Source organism: Pituophis catenifer, unplaced genomic scaffold (assembly GCF_029215685.1).
Source record: "Pituophis catenifer annectens isolate HBS135680 unplaced genomic scaffold, rPitCat1.0.hap2 SCAF_2, whole genome shotgun sequence".
In the NCBI taxonomy this organism is placed as follows: Eukaryota; Metazoa; Chordata; class Lepidosauria; order Squamata; family Colubridae; genus Pituophis; species Pituophis catenifer.
In genome coordinates this window covers 297,327,401-297,347,411 of record NW_027256882.1, presented here as the reverse complement: position 1 = coordinate 297,347,411, position 20,011 = coordinate 297,327,401, and the positions used below count along the sequence as shown (strand labels likewise).

The following is a 20,011-nucleotide window of genomic DNA, read 5'->3' as shown; positions in this document are numbered from 1 at the left end:
TGCTCAAATCATCAAGTTTAGTGCTAACTGACTTCCAGAGTCACCATGTTCCCATAAGGGGCAAAGCTACCATTAGAGTTTGAGGGTCCCCTCAGCATAGCTCCTCATAGAGGGGCCGCATGACTGGTTCGAGGCCCTGGGCATCAGGGTAATGAGCATTCATCAAACCCAAATAGCCGATCTAGAAGCAGTATTCCAACAATACACTGATGTATTCAGTGCTGAGCTGGGACAATACAAAGGGGGACCCATTTCACTCAATCTTGATCCAGCAGTAACTCCAATCTGATTAAAACCATGCAGGGTTCCCTTTGCATTGAAGCCTAAAATTGATGCAGAACTAGACAAGCTAGTACAGCAGGGAGTGCTCCAACCTATGGACTGTAGCCATTGGGAGACTCCCATAGTGACCCCAGTTAAGCCTAATGGGGATGTTCGCATCTGCCCAGACTACAAGTGCACCATAAACAAAGCACTACAGCAGCATGCTTACCCTATACTCCTGATGGCGAACCAATGGCACGCGTGCCAGAGGTGGCACGGAGAACCCTCTCTGTGGGCACGCGTGCCATCGCCAGCTGCTCTTCCGGGTTCTGTCGCATGCATGCGCACCGGACAGCTGATCCAGCGTGCATGCACACTGCCCAGTTTTTTTCTGGGTTCTGGTGCTCCGGTGTGCGCACTGACTCCAGTTTTGGCACTCGGTGCCGGAAAGGTTAACCATCACTGCCCTATACCAATGGTAAGCCACATCCTCACCTTGCTCCAGGGAGGCCAAATCTTCACTAAGCTAGACCTCGCCCAGACCTACCAGCAGCTACTGGTAGACGATGCTACCACAGAAGCACAAAGAAGTGGGCAGCGGCTCTGGGGCCTCAGAGAATGGTGCGTCCCTGAGGCCCCAGCCCCTGACCAAAGGTGAAGGGCGAGCAGGTGGCATTCATTGCTTACCTTTGATGAGCCGAGTTGAGTGGGCATCAGCGAGGCGACTGGCAAGGTGATTAGCTGGGCCGCATGGCAAAGGCAACACATATAGGGCGGGGTGGGCAGGGCGAGTGATGAGCAGCCAGGTGCGAGTGGTGAGCGGGTGGGTGTGGGCGGGGCCAGCCAGAGGTGGTATTTACCAGTTCACCAAACCAGGTAAAATTACTGCTACCGGTTCATCTAAACCGATTGAATACCAGCTCTGATTTGCCTGCTGTTCCTCAGTTCCAGTTTTGAGTCAATAAATGCTGTTGTAGCTATGCTGGTCTGGTTCTTTCCTACTGAAGCCCACTACACAATATCCTCCATTCACTTTCCTCCCTGTCAGGATGTTCTGTTATGGTTTCTCAGAGGCGGGAGCACCTGACCCCACTTCTTCTACCCAAGGACGGAGTTTGCCCTGCAAGGTCCAAACAGTGTACTGTACCTTGTTCTGGGAAATGGGAGTCAAGGCCTGGCAGGCTAGAGAACCCAGTGGCAAGGGGTTTCCTGCTGCTTACCACCTGGAACCCAAGAGAATGTGTTTTGTTTTCTTTCTGTACTTTGTCAATTTTCCCATCCCCCTTGCCTACGGCAACTTGAGAGCAGGCCAGGGATGGTTTGCGAGTTGACAGGCTGATTATATGCTGTCAAGTTATTGTTGATTTTTAGTGACCACACAGATCATCTTCAGGATGATCTGTGCCCAATCTGGGTACTCAGATCTTCCAGAGGCACCCCCATGTTAACATAGTCCATTCACTTTGCCTTCCCCTCACTAGCCCTAGGAATCCTGGAGTAGGCCAGGCTATTCAAGGCCCTGAGGTTTGCACTAACAAGGAACCTGTGAGCAGTTGGATCTACTTTTTCACAGGTGGGTCTCCTTTTTTTCTTCTTCCCCAGAATAGAATTCCCTGGGATTTTGCTCTAGGCAGGCCCATCCCTTGGTAGCCGAGATCTCTGCATAGACTTCACTGCAACACAAGTACAAATCTCAAGATTACTTTGAGTATTGGGAAATTTCCACAAAATGAAAAACTTTTGTGCTTGGCACTTGATTCAGTATCTTGTGTATGTCAACCACCTTTAGCAGCTGGGATCCTGTCCCGTTGCCCACTGCCTTCTGCAAGTTGAAAAATAAATTCCACAAGGTTGATGGTGAGTCTTTAGTCAGAAAGCAGGACTGGGTGTTTAGCTCCCAGGTCCAACAATGGCTCTTTGGGCGAAAACAGCTACCCAGCTGGGGACACTGAACCTGGAAAGGATATTTCTTGCAATAAGGTTTTCCAGAATATCACATTGGATATTCTGCCTAGGAGGTGAGCCCTGATCTGAGTTAATAATGTGCCAGGTTGCAGGCCTTCTTTTCAAAGTCTCTCCAGTAACTTACTCTGATGCTGCCCACAGTGCTGCCAAAGTCAAGCCTGCGGTTCCCAGGAGGAACTGCAGTTAGATAGAGGTCTCCCTGCCCACCTACTTCTATCCTGTATGCCTTGAGAAGAGGGGAAATGGGGGAGCTGAGCTGAGTGATGTTATGGGCATGGACAGGTGGGAAAGTATAAGGGGAAAACTTGCTTGTTCTGCCCTGCAGACAGGTGAATAAGGTTTAGCTAAGTGCTGTCCCAAGCATGAGATGCTGGGAAGACATTTTTTATTTTATTTTTTATTTATTTATTTGTCAAGAATGTATTAGGCAATATATATAAGTATAAGCATGGATTGGATACATAAAATAGAAACAAATAGAGGAAACATTAGGACAGGGATGGTAGGCACGCTGATGCGCTTATGCACCCCCTTACAGACCTCTTATGAATGGGGTGAGGTCAACAGTAGACAGTCTTAGGTTAAAATTTTTGGGGTTTTGGGATGAAACCACAGAGTCAGGTAGTGCATTCCAGGCATTGACCACTCTGTTGCTGAAGTCATATTTTCTGCAATCGAGTTTGGAGTGGTTCACTTTAAGTTTGTATCTATTGAAGTTTAAAGTTTTTTATTTTTATTTTTCATAAACACATTTACATGTACAGTCATTTCCATCATTTTTCATTCATCTTTTCTTTTAACTTTCATTTTTCATTTTTACTTTTTCGGGGCTGCTCTTTTACCCTTTACCTTTACTCCAACCTTTTTTCTTCTCCTCCCCTTCTCTTCCCGTTTCTCCTACTTCCTTTATTCTTCCTCTCCTTCTCTTTCCTACTTCCCCTTCTCTTCCCCCACTCCTCTCTTCTTTCCCCCTTCTAATCTTCTCCTCTACTCCTCTTTCCTCTCCCTTTTCTTCCTCTCCTTTTCCCTTTCTTCTTTCTCCTCTCCTCTCTTCTCTTTTCCCTCCCTTTCTCTCTACTCCTTCCCCTCTCTCCTGTTGTTTCCCTTTTCATTTCAATCTAAAGTGGTATTCGAGCAGCCCCGATTTCCTAATTATCTTTATTCTCATGTCAATTTCTTATTCAATTATTATTTAGTTTTATTTCATCATTTGCGTACATTTGTATAATATCTCACTTTTTTGCCTTTTACCCCACCTCCCCCTTTCTCCTTTTACTTGGCATCATCTGGGTATCTATTTTTCTAATTGTTTTTCCCATCTATTCTCTATTTTATCTCTATGTCCTTATTCATATTTATTTTCTAACCAATCATAAAATTTATCCCATGTCTTGAAATACATCGACTCCTCTTTATCTTTTATTCTCAATGTTAATCTATTCATTTCTGCACATTCTAAAATTTTCTTTATAATATCTCCTTCCAATGGAATTTTATCTGCTTTCCAGTTTTGTGCAAATACAATTCTAGCTGCTGTTATTATATGAATAATCAAATATGTATCTTCTTTGCTATAATTCTCTGGTAAAATTCCCAATAAGAATACCTCTGGTTTTAACTCTGTATGTTGCTGCAACATTCCCTCTAACCATATTTGTATTTCAAAGTCTGGTGGCATAAGGTATTTTGTTGCGAGCAGAGGAGTGGAGGACTCTTCTTGTGAAATATTTCTGGACACGTTCAGTTGTATTAATATCCAGTATGCAGTATGGGTTCCAGATGGATGAGCTATATTTGAGAATTGGTCTAGCAAATATTTTTATGCTCTGGTTAGTAGTGTGATATTACCGGAGAAGAAGCTACTCAAGATTAGGTTTACAAATCTTACTGCTTTTTTGGCAATGTTGTTACAGTGGGCTTTGGCACTTAGATCATTAGATATGAGTACTCCAAGGTCCTTGAAAGAGTGAGGGTCATCTACGAGATCATGTCCACTCAGCTTGTATTTTGTTTTCTGGTTCTTTTTGCCAATGTGTAAGACAGAGCATTTGTTGGTTGAGATTTGGAGTTGCCAATTGTTTGACCATTCCGATACAAAGTCAAGGTCTTTTTGAAGGGTAGCAGTATTGTTGGTGGTGTTAAATATTTTTACATCATCGGCGAAAAGAACGCAGTTGCTTATAATATGATTGCAAAGGTCATTTATGTATAGTATGAAGAGTGTTTGTTCTAGAACTCTGCCTTGGGGGACACCGCTATTAACAGGTCCAGGATTTGATAGGGCGCTCCCTATTTTGACCACTTGTTGTCTGTTTGACAGAAATGCAGCTATCCAATTATATAGGGGTCCAGAGATGCCATAGGATTTTAGTTTTAGAAGTAGTTTGTCATGTACCACTGAATCAAAAGCTTTACAGAAGTCTATGTAAATTGTGTCTATTGCTTTGCCCTGATCAAGATTTGTAGTCCATATGCTTTTGCAGTGTAGAAGTTGTAGATTACAGGATAATCTTTTTCTGAAACCAAATTGTTTATTAGAGAGTAGGTTGTTTGTTTCTAGGTGGAGGGTAATGGAATGGTACATGCTACTCTCCTGCATGACGCACTGGAATAGCAAGATCCCCTTGCTCCCCTCTGTCTTGAAAATCATCCTCTTCCTTCCCCAGTTCTTCTAGGTCTGCCCAAGAAAATGACACTCAGTGGGGGTGGCTTCCCCCAGCCGTACCAAGCAGCCCAGCTGCACCTGCATTGGGGATCGGGGCACACCTGGCCTGGCTCCGAACACACAGTGGATGGGCACCGTTATGCGGGTGAGGTAAATCCCAGTCTCTTGTTCATGGCTCCTGCCAAATAGCTCAAGCTGCCTTGCTGGGTAGCTGCTCCCTTTTCTAGGTCTTAAGAGATGAAGTGCTTTGCTGGCCTTGAAGCCAAACCCAGGTATGGAGCTGCTGATGAGTTGTATAGGGTCTTTTGAAAAATGTAATAAAATTATTTGAACAAGAAAAAAATGTGCATGCTTTGCAAAATGTAATAAAATTATTTGAATGGAGAGTACAGGCCTTTTCACTCTTCCAGGACCCCAAGGGGTTGCAGTAGGGTCTTTGGAATTTTCTCTGGCCATGAAAGGCACAGCTCTGTGATCAAAAGTTATTTTGTGTCCCTCCTGGTTGGTACTGGCCTCCCGGGAGGTTACACGAGGCTGGCTCCAATGCTTCTTTGAGCGAGGTAACTTCCCCGCCGCCTTGAAGGAGGCGGTGGTGAGGCCCTTCCTTAAGAAGCCTTCCCTGGACCCGGCTATATTAGCTAATTACCATCCTGTCTCCAGCCTTCGCTTTGTGGTGAAGGTTGTGGAGAGTGTGGTGGCACGACAGTTTCCCAGGTACCTGGAGGAAACGGTTTATCTAGATCCGTTCCAGTCGGGTTTCAGGCCTGGGCACAGCACAGAAATGGCATTGGTCGCATTGGTGGATGATCTCTGGAGAGCTCGGGACAGGGGTTGTTCCTCTGTCCTGGTCCTATTAGATCTCTCGGCGGCTTTTGATACCATCGACCATGGTATCATGCTGCGCTGATTGGAGGGGTTGGGGATAGGGGGCACCGTTTTATGGTGGTTCTCCTCCTTCCTTTCTGACCAGTCGCAGTTCGTGTCAACAGGGGGACAGAGATCGACCTCGAGGCACCTTGTGTGTGGGGTGTCGCAAGGTCGATTCTCTCGCCCCTCCTGTTCAACATTTATGTGAAGCCGCTGGGTGAGATCATTCGTGGTTTTGGGGTGAAGTGTCATCTGTACGCTGATGATACTCAGCTGTACATCTCCACCCCAGACCACCCCAACGATGCCCTTGATGTGATGTCCTGGTGCCTGGAAGCCGTACGGATCTGGATGGGGAGAAACAGGCTCAGGCTCAACCCGTCCAAGACCGAGTGGCTGTGGCTTCCGGCATCCTGATATAGTCAGTTGGTACCAGCACTGACTTTTGGGGGCGAGTCGCTGGCCCCCACAGAGAGGGCTCACAACTTGGGCGTCCTCCTGGATTCACGGCTGTCCTTAGAAGAACATATGACGGCTGTGGCCAGGGGGGCCTTCTATCAGGTTCGCCTGATTCGCCAGGCGGCCCTTTCTGGATCGGGATGCTTTACGCACAGTCACTCATGCCCTCATCACGTCCCGCCTGTAATGCTCTCTAAATGGAGCTCCCCTTGAGGAGCACCCGGAGGCTCCAACTGGTCCAGAATGCGGCCGCGCGGGTGGTTATGGGGGCGACTTGGCGCTCCCATGTAACACCTCTCCTGCGTGAGCTGCACTGACTCCCGGTGGTCTTCTGGGTGCGCTTCAAGGTACTGGTTACCACCTTTAGAGCACTCCATGGCTTAGGACCCGGGTACTTACAAGACCGTCTTCTGCCACCGGTAGCCTCCCACCGACCAGTATGCTCCCACAGAGAGGGCCTCCTCAGGGTGCCATCAGCCAGACAATGCCGGCTGGCGGCCCCCAGGGGGAGAGCATTCTCTGTGAGGGCACCTACCCTCTGTAACGAGTTGCCCCCAGAGATACGGCGGATCCCTGACCTTCGCGCTTTCCGAACTGCCCTAAAGACGTTTTTGTTTCATCAAGCCGGGCTGGCCTGACTTACTCTTTTTAAAAAGAATTGTTTTTAAAAAATTAGGGGTTTTAATATAGGGTTTTTAACTATGGGCCAAATTGATTTAATTGGATTTTAATATTGTTTTAAATTTTGTATCTGTGTATTTTATTTGCTGGCTGTTCACCGCCCCGAGTCCCACGGGGGGGGGGCGGGCGGCACAGAGGTGGAATGTGATTTCCTCCCAGGGTTTTATTGCGGTTGTGTAACACAGGTGCTTTGGGTTATCCTGACAGTCCCATGAAGTACAAAACACCCTGCAGAAACACCCTCGGGAGACCAATAGGGGTACCTCTTGAGCGTGCTCAGTGCTGTTCTCTGTTTGCCTCCAGATTCATGTGGTCCATTATAGCTCCCGTTTTGAAAGTTTCGAGGAGGCTGCGAGTGAGCCAGGAGGGTTGGCTGTGCTGGCTGCATTTCTGCAGGTGATATGTGTGTGTGTAATAAGAAATGAGGGGCGAGCCAGGAGGTGCAGTGCTGTGGGAGTGACCCTTGGAACACTAGTAGCATTTCCACCAGCTGCCCTTCAGAGAGGATCCAATAAATGTCTATTGGGGTTTTTTTAGAAGTTCTTAGTTTTGTTCTTTAATGTACAGTGGATGATGTTGTTTGTACATAAAGCAGGGGCCACTGAGTCTTCCTCTGGAGAAGCCAGGCCCTTGGTCATATGAGGCAGAGTGCCTACATACTTCTTGCTGCTGTTTTTGTCTCCCATTTCAGGTAGGGATGGAAACAAATGAACCATATCAGCACATCCTCAAACATCTGAGTGATATCAAGGAGGAAGGTAAAAAGGGGAGGGGGCAGTTCCCCCTCCTTTCTCTGCTCTGTGCCCAGCAGAAAATCCCCTGGCAGGAGATCTGAGTGTACTAGAGCCAGGAAGGAGAAAGGCTGCTGTCACCTGCAGGCGATGCTACCATTTCCTTTTTTTTAATAAGTTTTTTATTTATTTTCCATTAAAAACATATATAAACAATCCATCTCTCCTTAAACAGTGTGTCGTCTGAGTACAAATATTTCTGTGCAACATCCTTCCACAAATTATATACATTAAACAATTATACCTTGTATAACTCTTCACTTCCTTCATAACATATCTTCTAGTACAAATACAATAATAACATTAAGCATACTTATTTTCATCATACTCATATTATCAATTGCCATTTTGTTCTTATCTCTATTTTCATATATTTTCTATTCTTATTGTCTTCTTCCTTTATTTCCAATTTCCTTTTTTCCCCTCTAACCATTGGTAAAATACTTCCCATATCATATAATAATCAGTTGGTTCTTTCTCTTTAATTGCTAGCGTTAATCTATTCATTTTTGCACATTCTAATATTTTCCTAATCACCTTCTCTTCAGTAGGAATCTCTTCACTTTTCCAATATTGTGCAAATACAATTGTAGCTGCTATTAATACATGAATAATTAACTATATATTTTCTTTGTTATAAGTTTCAGGCAAGATCCCCAACAAAAATATTTCTGGTTTGAACTCAATACATTGTTTTATCATCTTTTCCAACCATATCTTTATTTTTGTCCAATACTTCTTTGCTTGTCCACATGTCCACCACATATGATAATAAGATCCAGATATCTGGTGGCACTTCCAACATTTAGCTGATTTGTCTTTAAAGATCTTTGCCAATCTTGCCAGTGGAAGATGCCATCTATAAAACATCTTATATAAATTTTCTTTATATGCAGTTGACATTGTTAATGTATAATTCCTGTCCCACAGTTTCTGCCATTTATCTAGTTCTATCGTATAACCAGTGGTAGGATTCAATTTTTTTAACAACCGGTTCTGTGGGTGTGGCTTATTTGGGTGGGCGTGGCTTAGAAGTCATGTGACAGATGGTGTGTGGCTAGCTGATCATGTGACCAGGTGGGCGTGGCTATGTGTATAGGGACTACTCAGAGGGCTGAAAAAGTCATTTCTGACCGGTCCTCGCACTTTTGACTGGCCCTCACACTTATGACTATCCTCACATTTATGCCCGTTGCCACATTCTTAACAACTGTGTCACTCATTTCACATGGTGCTTCATGTGATCGGGTGGCTGGTGCCAGGTTGTCATGTGGCATTGCTTCTTTGCCCTAATGACAGTTTGCTGCAATGGTTATAAGTGTGAAAAACGGTCATAAGTCACTTTTTCCACTGCCATTGTAACTGTTGTAAATCAAGGATTACCTGTACAAAAATACAAAAAGCTTCTTTGCTTGCAAAAAGCTGCCCTAAATACCAATCATTAGATTAGAAATACCTGTAAACTGGAGTTACAAATCAGGGGAGTGCCAGAGCACCTTGAGGAAATTAGTTAAAATGCAGTGATAACTATCAGCAGCCAAGTGAAACCCTTTAGCAGAGAGGTCATTTAAGCTCTCCAGAATGATGCCCTTGAAGTGATGTCCCAGTGCCTGGAGGCTGTGCGGATCTGGATGGGGAGGAACAGGCTCAAGCTCAACCCTTCCAAGACTGAGTGGCTGTGGCTCCCGGCATCCCGATATAGTCAGTTGACTCCATCACTGACTATTCGGGGCGAGTCTTTGGCCCCCACTGAAAGGGCTCGCAATCTGGGAGTCCTCCTGGATAGGCAGCTGTTTTTGGAGGAACATCTGACGGCTGTTACCAGGGGGACCTTTTATCAGGTTCGTCTGATTCGCCAGTTGCGGCCCTTTCTCGATCGGGATTCCTTGTGCACAGTCACGCCCTCATCACCTCTCGCCTTGACTACTGCAATGCTCTCTACATGGGGCTCCCCTTGAAGAGCACCCGGAGGCTCCAGCTGGTCCAGAATGCAGCAGCGCGGGTAGTGATGGGAGGAACATGGCGCTCCCATGTAACACCACTCCTGCGCGAGCTGCACTGGCTCCCGGTGGTCTTCCGGGTGCGCTTCAAGGTGTTGGTTATCACCTTTAAAGCGCTCCATGGCATAGGGCCTAGCTATCTGCGAGACCGCCTGCTGCTACCGACGACCTCCCATCGACCCGTGCGCTCCCACAGAGAGGGCCTCCTCAGGGTGCCATTAGCCAAACAATGTAGGCTGGTGGCCCCCAGGGGGAGGGCCTTCTCTGTGGGGGCTCCAACCCTCTGGAATCAGTTGCCCCCGGAGATAAGGAGAATCCATGACCTCAATGCCTTCCGTCGTTCCCTGAAAACCCATCTTTTTCAGCGAGCCGGGTTGGCTTAAGAAGAAATTTTTAAATTCTTTTAATTAGACTGTGATTTTTTAACTTTCGGGCCAAAATTTATATATATTTTTAAATGTTTTAATATTTGTATTCTATGTTTTTTATCTTGGCTGTACACCACCCTGAGTCCTCAGGGAGAAGGGCGGTATATAAATTAAATTAAAATTAAATGAAATGAAACTAAGGAGCAAACAGAGTATCTGTTGCTTGTTAAACCAATTACCAGAACAAATAGACACAGGAACTAGTCAGATTATCGAAGCTGCTGCTTTTCAGGAACAGAGATTAACATTTTTCCTTCCAATCAAAGCTGAATAGGGAAAATTATCCCATCACTAAACACCTGATTAAACATCACCAAGCACAGAATTAAACTTCGGCAAAAATCAGTTTTAGACCAAAAGTCAGAAAGGGTATGTAAACTCATGTTTGAATGTCAATCGTTCTAGCTAGTCAATAAGCCTTGCTGAATGTCATTCATCTTGGTTCCTTGTCATTAAAAGCTTCTGCTTCGTTATTCAGTTATTTCTTCAAAGTGCTGATCATTGCACCCTGGCTGGAAGAATTCCAACGGGAGTATTTCCTCCCAACAGCAGTGTAAAAAGCTTAAAACAACCCTAACCCTTTAAGAAAGTCAAGCCAAAACAAAAACCTCTGAGAACCTCCAGAACCGGAAGCAACAGTAAGTCTAGGCATACTGCCGGAGAGGCAGTTTCTGTAAGATGTGCAATAAAGATTAGGCTAGGAAACAACACAGAATGTTGTAATTCCTTACAGGATTAACTCTGTAAAGTGGAAAAAAACAAGAGATTTCTTTTAACAACCGATTCTCTGAACTGCTTAACTACTTAACAACCAGTTCTACCGAACCGGTGCGAACCGGTAGAATCCCACCACTGCGTATAAGCAACATTTTTCGCCCATGCTATCATTGTCTCCTTTACTTGTTCCTCTGCTAGCTTTTCGCCCAGTAAATAATTATACAGTTTCTTTATTAATCTTTCATATGTTCCTGTTAATATTTTATCTAATTCTGTTGATTCTTTATAAAAACCCTGTGATTTTATATCTTTCTCATATCTAGAATGTATCTGCACTTGTCCATACCATGATAAATTGATCCGTTGCTCACTCATTTCCTCTTTCGTTTTCAGTTCCCCCTTTTCATTCAAAATGTCTTTGTATCTAACAATATTTCCCATATTAATAACATTTGGGTGAATCCATATTTCCATTGTTGAAAGCCAGACTGGTATCCTCAAATAATGTTGTTCTTTAGTTTTCTCCCATACCATCATTAGTGCATTTCTTATGTAATGTCTCTGAAAATATCCATGTATCTTATTTTTCCCATACCACAGAAAAGCATGCCACCCCAGTTGTAAATCGTGTCCTTCTAGAGCCAATAATCTTGTGTTCCTTAATACAATCCACTCTTTCATCCATGTTAATACTGCAGCCTGGTAATAAAGCTCCCAGTTTGGTAGTCCAAAACCACCTCTGTTTCTTATATCTTGCATCATTTTCAGGCCAATTCTTGCTTTTTTCCCTTGCCAAATATATTTGTGTATTATTTTATTAAGTTCCTCAAATAATTTTTTTCCAATTTTATTGGAATTGTTTGAAATAAGTACAATCATCTTGGTAATATGTTCATTTTAATTGTTGCTACTCTTCCTACAAATGACAATTGTAGGTTCTTCCACTTTTCCAGGTCTATTTGAATTTGTTCCAGCCACTTATAATAATTATCTTCTTTAATTGTTACGCATCTTGCTGTCAACTGAATCCCTAGGTACTTAACTTTCTGTACAATCTAAGTATCTATTCTCTTTGTTAACTCTATTTTTTGCTTGTCCATAATGTGTTTAACTAAAATCTTAGTTTTCTGTTCATTTATTTTCAGACCTGCCACTTCTCCATATTCTTCTATTTTTTTTTTTATTAGTTTAGGCCCTATTACTAGTGGATCTTCCACAATAAATGCTAGATCATCTGCAAATGCCTGTAACTTGTACTGTTTCCTTTTAATCTCCATACCTTTTATCTCCGTATCTTGTCTAATGTTCCTGTTTAGTACATCCAGTGTCAATATAAACAATAATGGGGACAGGAGACATCCTTGTCTTGTACCTTTCTTAATGCTAACTTTCTCAGTCATATCTCCATTTATCATTATTTTTGCTGTTTGTTTATGGCCTTGATCATATTGACAAATCTCTCCCCAAGTCCATCTTTTTAAACTGAGCGATGCTACCATTTCCATGGGGCGCATCTGCATCAAGGATGCCTTGCCAGGAAAGCAAGAATGAGCAGGCTTTTCTGCACTGCCCCAGCTGCCTTTAAAAATCTCTTGCCTACAGTACATGACACATCCCTCCAAGTCAGAAGAGCAGGGCTGATGAGGCAAGGAGCTGAAGTCAGAAGAAGTGGGCACACTGGCATAGCCTCGATTAACCACAACTGTTGCTCCTTATGTGAGTGCCAACGATGTCTCTGATCACCACATTCCATTCATCTGAATGAGATGGTGACCTTTTAGGGTGACCTTTGGAGTGTCCTTCTCTTCAGGCAGCAGTGCCCATCTAGGTGGCTCACATCCGTGTGTTTCTCTGTATCCTCCTGGCATGATCCTCACAGAGGTTTCTTCTTTCTTAGGAGAGGAAACTGCAGTTGCTGGCTTTGATGTAGCCAAGCTGCTTCCTTATGACTTTGACCGCTATTTCCGCTACAATGGCTCACTGACCACCCCACCTTGTTATCAGACGGTGAACTGGACAGTCTTTAATCAGACAGTTCGGCTCTCCCAGGAACAGGTTTGTGCTCCATGGTCCTCCTCTCTTCCTCCTTTGAATCCTTTGCCCCCTCCGGGTGATCATCACTGGCCCTTCTCACTGCAGATCTCGATGCTGGAGGAGACCCTCCAAGGAGACGATGATGAGCCTATCCAGAGTAACTTCCGCCTGCTGCAGGACCTTTATGGCCGGAGCATCCTTTCGAGTTTTCACACCCTTGAGAAGGTTCATCCACCTGGTAAGTGAGCCAAACACCACCTGTTTTCAAAAAGGAAAAGGATTTCCTGTCAAGCAGCCTTACATACAAGCATTCTTCAATCCAAGAATACTATGTTTATTTTTTATTTTTTTAAATTTTATTTTAAATGGAAATAATACAAACATAGTACATATACATCTACATACAAAAAAAGGAAAAAATACAAATATCACAGTGCACCCCCACCCCCGGAGACCACTTTTTTTCCTTATATTTCTTCTTCTATAGTAACTAAAAGATATACAATATATTCCAATTCTGCCAGGGGTGAAATCTATTTACCTTCCCTACCAGTTCGGAAGTGCGTGTCACATGCGTGCTTGGACCCTCTGCATATGCGCAGAAGGTAAAAAACAGATTACTTCCTGGTTAAAACCAGAAAGTAATGACATCCGGGCAGGTGGGCGGAGCCTCACGCTGCCACTGCTATCAGTTCTCTGAACTACGCACCACCGCTACCGGTTCAGGTGAACCGGTATGAACCGGTAGCATTTCACCCCTGAATTGTGCCCTTATCCCCTCCAAAACAACATATATTCTTGAGGAGGTTTATTCCTTTTGCCTTCCACCAACACTGTTTTTATATTTCATTATAATTGTTTACTTTAATCATCCCCTTTTAAAATTTAATTTCTGTTGTTAATTTATCATTTGTTGCTGTACTCCAAAATTCATTATACCACTCGTTTCTTTGAATATCCCAATTTTGTCCCCAATATTTAGCTATTACTAATCTAGCTGCCATTATCAAATTTACAATCAATTCCTTTTTTGTTTCATTTATATCTTGTTTTTCCACCAACAACAGTAATGCTATTCTCGGTGACATATTTATATTCAAAAGTTCTCTAATTTCTCTAAACACCATGTCCCATATTTTTGTGCACTATCACAATACCACCACATATGTTTATATGTTCCAACCTCTTTCTTGCACCTCCAACATATTCTTGCTCTCTTACCTCCATTACAATACACAGAATACTACCGTGTTTCCCCGAAAATGAGACATTTCCTGAAAATAAGGCCAATCGGGCTTTTCAGGAGATGTGATAATATAAGCCACCCCTGCAAAATAAGCCCCCCCACCAACTACGCACCCCACTCCCCCCGCCAGGCATGACAGAACTCCTGCCCCTCTTCTCGTGGGAGAAGAGACAGCAAGGGGAGCCACATCTTGCTCCACATGTCTCACTTCTTCCCTGCCCTACCTGCCAGAAACGAGTCTTTGTGAGACTCACCGCGCCGCCACCGCTGCCTCGTAGAACAGGATACTGCAAGGCTTGTGCCGTTGCATGCAGGAACTGCAGCACAGCCGCAAGGTTCGACATACTGGCACAGCTGCAAGCGGCAAGATGCCAGCTATGCCACCCCAACGATGCCCTTGAAGTGATGTCCCAGTGCCTGGAGGCCGTGCGGGCCTGGATGGGGAGAAACAGGCTCCGACTCAACCCCTCCAAGACCGAGTGGCTGTGGCTTCCAGCGTCCCGATATAGCCAGCTGACGCCATCGCTGGCTATTGGGGGCGAATCACTCGCCCCCACGGAGAGGGCTCGCAACTTGGGCGTCCTCCTGGATGCACGGCTGTCTCTAGAAGACCATTTGACGGCCGTGGCCAGGGGGGCTTTTTATCAGGTTCGCCTGATACGCCAGTTGCGCCCCTTTCTAGATCGGGACTCTCTACGCACAGTCACTCAGGCACTAGTCACTTCCCGCCTGGACTACTGTAACGCTCTCTACATGGGGCTCCCCCTGGGGTGCACCCGGAGGCTCCAGCTGGTCCAGAATGCGGCCGCGCGGGGGATTATGGGGGCGACGAGGCGCTCCCATGTGACACCTCTCCTGCGCGAGCTGCACTGGCTCCCGGTGGTCTTCCGGGTGCGCTTCAAGGTGTTGGTGACCACCTTTAAAGCGCTCCATGGCTTAGGGCCGGGGTACTTACGAGACCGCCTACTGCCACCAATAGCCTCCCACCGGCCAGTACGCTCGCACAGAGTGGGCCTCCTCAGGGTGCCGTCCGCCAGACAATGTCGGCTGGCGACCCCCAGGGGGAGAGCCTTCTCTGTGACGGCGCCCACCCTCTGGAATAACCTTCCCCCGGAGTTACGTATAATAACAGACCTCCGGATTTTTCGTCGGGCCCTGAAAACTTATTTATTTCAACTAGCTGGGCTGGCTTGAGCTAAATTTTAAATTGGTTTTAAATTGGGTTGTTTTAATTTACGGCCAGAATATGTAATTATTTTAATACTGTTTTTTAAATTTTGTATGCTTTGTTTTTACTTAGGCTGTGCACCGCCCTGAGTCCTATTTGGAGAAGGGCGGTATAGAAATTTAAACAAATAAATAAATAAATAAATAAATAAATAAATAAATAAATAAATAAATAAATAAATAAATAAATAATGAAGCTCGTGGCAGTGCTGCAGTTCATGCAGTTCCTCCACGAGGAAGCAGTGGCAGCGGGAGACGTCAGTGCAGCGGCCAACACTAAGAATGGGGAGGGGAGGCGACGGCAGCAATGGGACATCCAGTCCCATGCTTACCACTTCCTGCACCCGCAAAATAATAAGACACCCCCCCCGATAATAAGGCTAAGCCCTTATTTGGGGGTTCAAAAGAAAATAAGATCCTGTCTTATTTTCGGGGAAAGACGGTACATTTATAAGGATATCTTTGGAGATTTTCTAGCCCAGTTCTAGTCTACTCCTGTTGTGACCAAATAGTGATTACCAAACACAATTCAGTCCCGAATAAACTTATTTTATTAAAACAGCTGAGAATTAATTCATTCTCAGCTTAGTCCAAAACAAGTTCTTCATAACCAGTCCATCAGCCTTATCACCAACCTTTGATGTCTTGGCAACCTGCCAAAGGCTTTTCTTGGCAAAACCCCCACAAAGTTCAAGAGACGCTGACAAGAAGCACTGGAATCAATGTTGCTTTTCTACAAAGAACCCAATGGGCTCATTGCTGCTCTTTTAAGCCGGGAGCAGCTCTTTTAAGCTGCTGCTCTTTTAAGCCGGGAGTGGCCAATCATCTTCTGGCCTTACTCCCGAGTCATCCTTTTTGCTTTAGCTGCTCTTGCCTTCTGGCAGTTCTTCACATGCGTGCATTAGGAACAGGCTCCTCCTGTTCCTCTGCCTCTCTGCTGTCTGCCTCTGGAGGCTCCAGAGTCCGTGCATCGCTTCCAGATGGCCCCATTTCTGCCTCTGACACAGATCCCTCGTCCGGGCCTTCCCCTGACTCCAGGACTGGCCCATTGTCCTCCCCAGCCTCCTCACTATCCGACGCCATTGCCAGGTCCGCAGGCTGCTGGCGGACCACAACAACTCCAAAATCATCCAGTATCATGCTAATGGCCCATTTGGGGCCTGATCCAACTCTGCCCATCTTGGCATTGAAGATGGAACAGTTCTCTTTCCTCTCTGGGGACACCTTGCCTTCCTTCCTTGGTTTGACCTACCTTGTCCTCCTCTTCCGTCTCCGTCTCTGGAAGTTCCATCAGAATCCACCCGTAGGACTCTCCAGTACTTTTTTGTACTTAAAGATTAACTTTGAAGTTTTGGAGATGAATCTCTCATTATTGCTTGGCCTTTATTTTAATATCTTCAATCTTTCATGAGCTTGTGGCCAGAGAATATGACTTCTTAATTTTTTAAAATCAAGGCAGTGCCAACAGTCAGCATAAGCACTTTGGTAACGGGATCAGTTCTGTTTTCTCCATATGACAAGCTAGGAGCCTCTCAGGATCCCATAAGCAGCCTGCAGGGCAACAGAAACCCCCAGGCAGGGAGGGAGGCAGAGGTGGCAATGCTCCCAAGCTAGAGAGGGCCTTCAAGCCCACTCAACTCTCTCCAAAGCCAGCTAAGCAAAAAGCAGGGAATCCATGCCTATGTCCAACCTGGAGGTCCCTGGGAGAAGCAGATGTTGGTCTCCCAGTGGGGGGTGGGTGGGAATGCCCCCCCTCCTTTCATTAATGGCCATCTTCCTTTTTTGGGAAGAGAGCCGCTTTCATTGTATGCTAAAATCCCAGGAGGCAGGACATTTCTACCTCATGGACGGTGGGATTCCCCATGACTATGTAATGGAACAACAGATTCTGTCTACGGTATATGATCTAGCAGAGACCCAAACCAAAAAGATTTTCTAACAACCAGCATGGAAAGTTGGCTGACCAGCTGCCACAAAGCAGGTATTTCCCCCCCCACCCCCAGACTGGTGAAACAAGACAGCAGTGGGCAAAGATGTGTTTGTGCATCTGAAGCTTCTACCTTGTCTTCATGGGCAACCCCTCTGGAGAGAGATGCTGCCACCCACCTGTGAAACTATACCGGCATGGTGGGGGGCAGATATTGCCAGCACCTCATCATCAGGCAGGTACACAAAGTCTGCTTACACTCCCTTGCAAAGTCCACACCGGGGAGTGAAAAGAGAGAGTGACTCATTGCGATAATTGAAACTCGGTCACCATCTTCTGGGACCCAGAAAGTCTTTCCTGGTTTGTGCTTCTGCTTCAGCCTTCTGGCTAAGCTGTTTTTGTTAAAAATGGGTGGTCGGGGGCTCAAACATGGGTGGACGATGAAAGGGGCTTCTTGACTGAATTTACCATAATGAACCAAACTAAAAAGACAGTCTGGGAAGAAGCAACGGATTGAGGCAACTTTCAAGATGAAGAGGTCATCTGCACAAATCCATATATGAATTGGTATCACCAAACTATCCCAGTTCAAGAAAAGTCCTGACTAGGAAATCTAAATATCTGACACCCCTTGAAAGGTACATCAGGAAGTACACCCAGCTGCATCCCTTGCTTCCGGTTTGGGGAACTGCTCACTAAGAGCATCTCCTCCTTGCTGGCCCTTTATTTCGCACTACTGGCCCTCAGCCAGCCTAGAACTGCTGCCAGATGCCAGCCCAGCCTGCCCATTGGCCCAGCTGATTTGGAAGGAGCTGGTATATCTATGCCTTTCTTTCACCTTCCTAGAGATCTCTCGGGAAGGAGAAAGAGGCAAAATACCTTTTTCCCATACCTGGGAGACAGGGGTGGGTTCTACTTACCTTTACTACTGGTTCGCAATGGGGATTTGCTTAATGACTGTGTGATTTGCTTAACTGCGGCAAAAAAGGATGTAAAATGAAGTGCGAACCCATGGTGGGGGCAGGGCGGCCGTAGAGACATCGGTTGGCAACAGAGGATTTGCTGTGCGAGACGAACTGTAAGGTGTTGATAGGAGGAGAATGCAAGTTCAGGTGTCGGAAGGAGTTGTGTTTGACAGGGAAAACGGAAATGGCACCGTATATATATAAAGGTTAAAAATTTGAGCAAAGAGGTGAACTACGGTACTATATCTTGAGAACATTGTGAGAATAGGAATATGCCAGTGCAGGAACCAATTGATTTTGTTTGTTTATTTAAAACATATAGCTACCCATCTTATACAGCCGTTTTACACAGCTACAAATTCTGGGTGGCTCCCAATCAAAAATTAAAACAACATAAAAGCCAGACCACCCCAACGATGCCCTTGAAGTGATTTCCCGGTGCCTGGAGGCCGTGCGGATCTGGATGGGGAGAAACAGGCTCAGGCTCAACCCATCCAAGACCAAGTGGCTGTGGTTTCCGATGTCCCGATATAGTCAGTTGACGCCATCGCTGACTATTGGGGGCGAATCGCTGGCCCCCACGGAGAGGGCTCGCAACTTGGGCGTCCTCCTGGATTCACGGCTGTCTTTAGAAGAGCACTTGACGGCCGTGACCGGGAGGATTTTTCATCAGGTTCGCCTGATCTGCCAGTTGCGTCCCTTTCTGGATCGGGACTTGTTACGCACAGTCACTCATGCCCTCGTCACCTCCCGCCTGGACTATTGTAACGCTCTCTACATGGGGCTCCCCTTGAGGAGCACCCGGAGGCTCCAACTGGCGCAGAGTGCGGCTGCGCGGGTGGTAATGGGAGCGACATGGCGTTCCCATGTAACACCCCTCCTGTGTGAGCTGCACTGGCTCCCGGTGGTCTTCTGGGTGCGCTTCAAGGTTTTGGTTACCACCTTTAAAGCGCTCCATGGCTCAGGACCTGGGTACTTGCGGGACCGCCTACTACCACCAATAGCCTCCCACCGGCCGGTACGCTCCCACAGAGAGGGGCTCCTCCGGGTGCCGTCGGCCAAACAATGCTGACTGGTGGCCCCCAGGGGGAGAGCCTTCTCTGTGGGGGCACCTACTATCTGGAACGAGCTCCACCTGGAGATACGGAGGATCCCGGATCTGCGCACCTTCCGCCGCGCCTTAAAGACCTTTTTATTTCACCAGGTGGGCCTGGCCTAATTTTCTCCCTCTTTTATAAAAGATTTTTAATTTTTAATATTTTTTAGTATTTTATATATTCAAATTTTAAAATTGGTTTTAAATTGATTGGGGTTTTGTTTGGGCCAAAACTATTTAATTTGATTTTAATTCCACTTTTAAATTTTGTATGTATGTATTTTATTGTTTGGCTGTGCACCGCCCTGAGTCCTTCGGGAGTAGGGCGGTATAGAAATCAAATAAAATAAATAAATAAATAAATAAATAAATAAATAAATAAATATTAAAACTATAAAACCCAAACACATTAAAAACTCAGGAGTTGACCAGAGTTGGTTGAAATATAGGTGGCTATAGAAGTGATTGAAAGAAAGAAAGAAAAAGATAAACCTGGTACCAAATCAAGGTTCCAGTGTGCAGTCATCTCATCTGCCGCCAGCGCTTGGGGGGAAAACCCAGGTCCTCAGTGCTTCACAGAAGGCTAGGAGAACAGAGGAGTCCTTCAAGGGGAAAGTGACCCATGGGGCACTGAAAAGGCATCCTCTCTGGTTCCCATCAGATGGCAATATTTAAGGGA

At 45.6% G+C, this 20,011-nt stretch overlaps 1 protein-coding gene across 1 annotated transcript in view; it reads left to right on the top strand.

Moving 5' to 3' along the window:
- CA9 (carbonic anhydrase 9) overlaps positions 1 to 20,011 on the top strand; it is a 35,397-nt gene that overhangs the window by 10,254 nt on the left and 5,132 nt on the right. Inside the window, exons 4-8 of the mRNA XM_070936043.1 lie at positions 4,896 to 5,044; positions 7,205 to 7,297; positions 7,593 to 7,659; positions 12,735 to 12,892; positions 12,977 to 13,109. Coding sequence (XP_070792144.1) covers positions 4,896 to 5,044; positions 7,205 to 7,297; positions 7,593 to 7,659; positions 12,735 to 12,892; positions 12,977 to 13,109 — 600 coding nt within the window. The remainder of the gene's footprint in view (positions 1 to 4,895; positions 5,045 to 7,204; positions 7,298 to 7,592; positions 7,660 to 12,734; positions 12,893 to 12,976; positions 13,110 to 20,011) is intronic.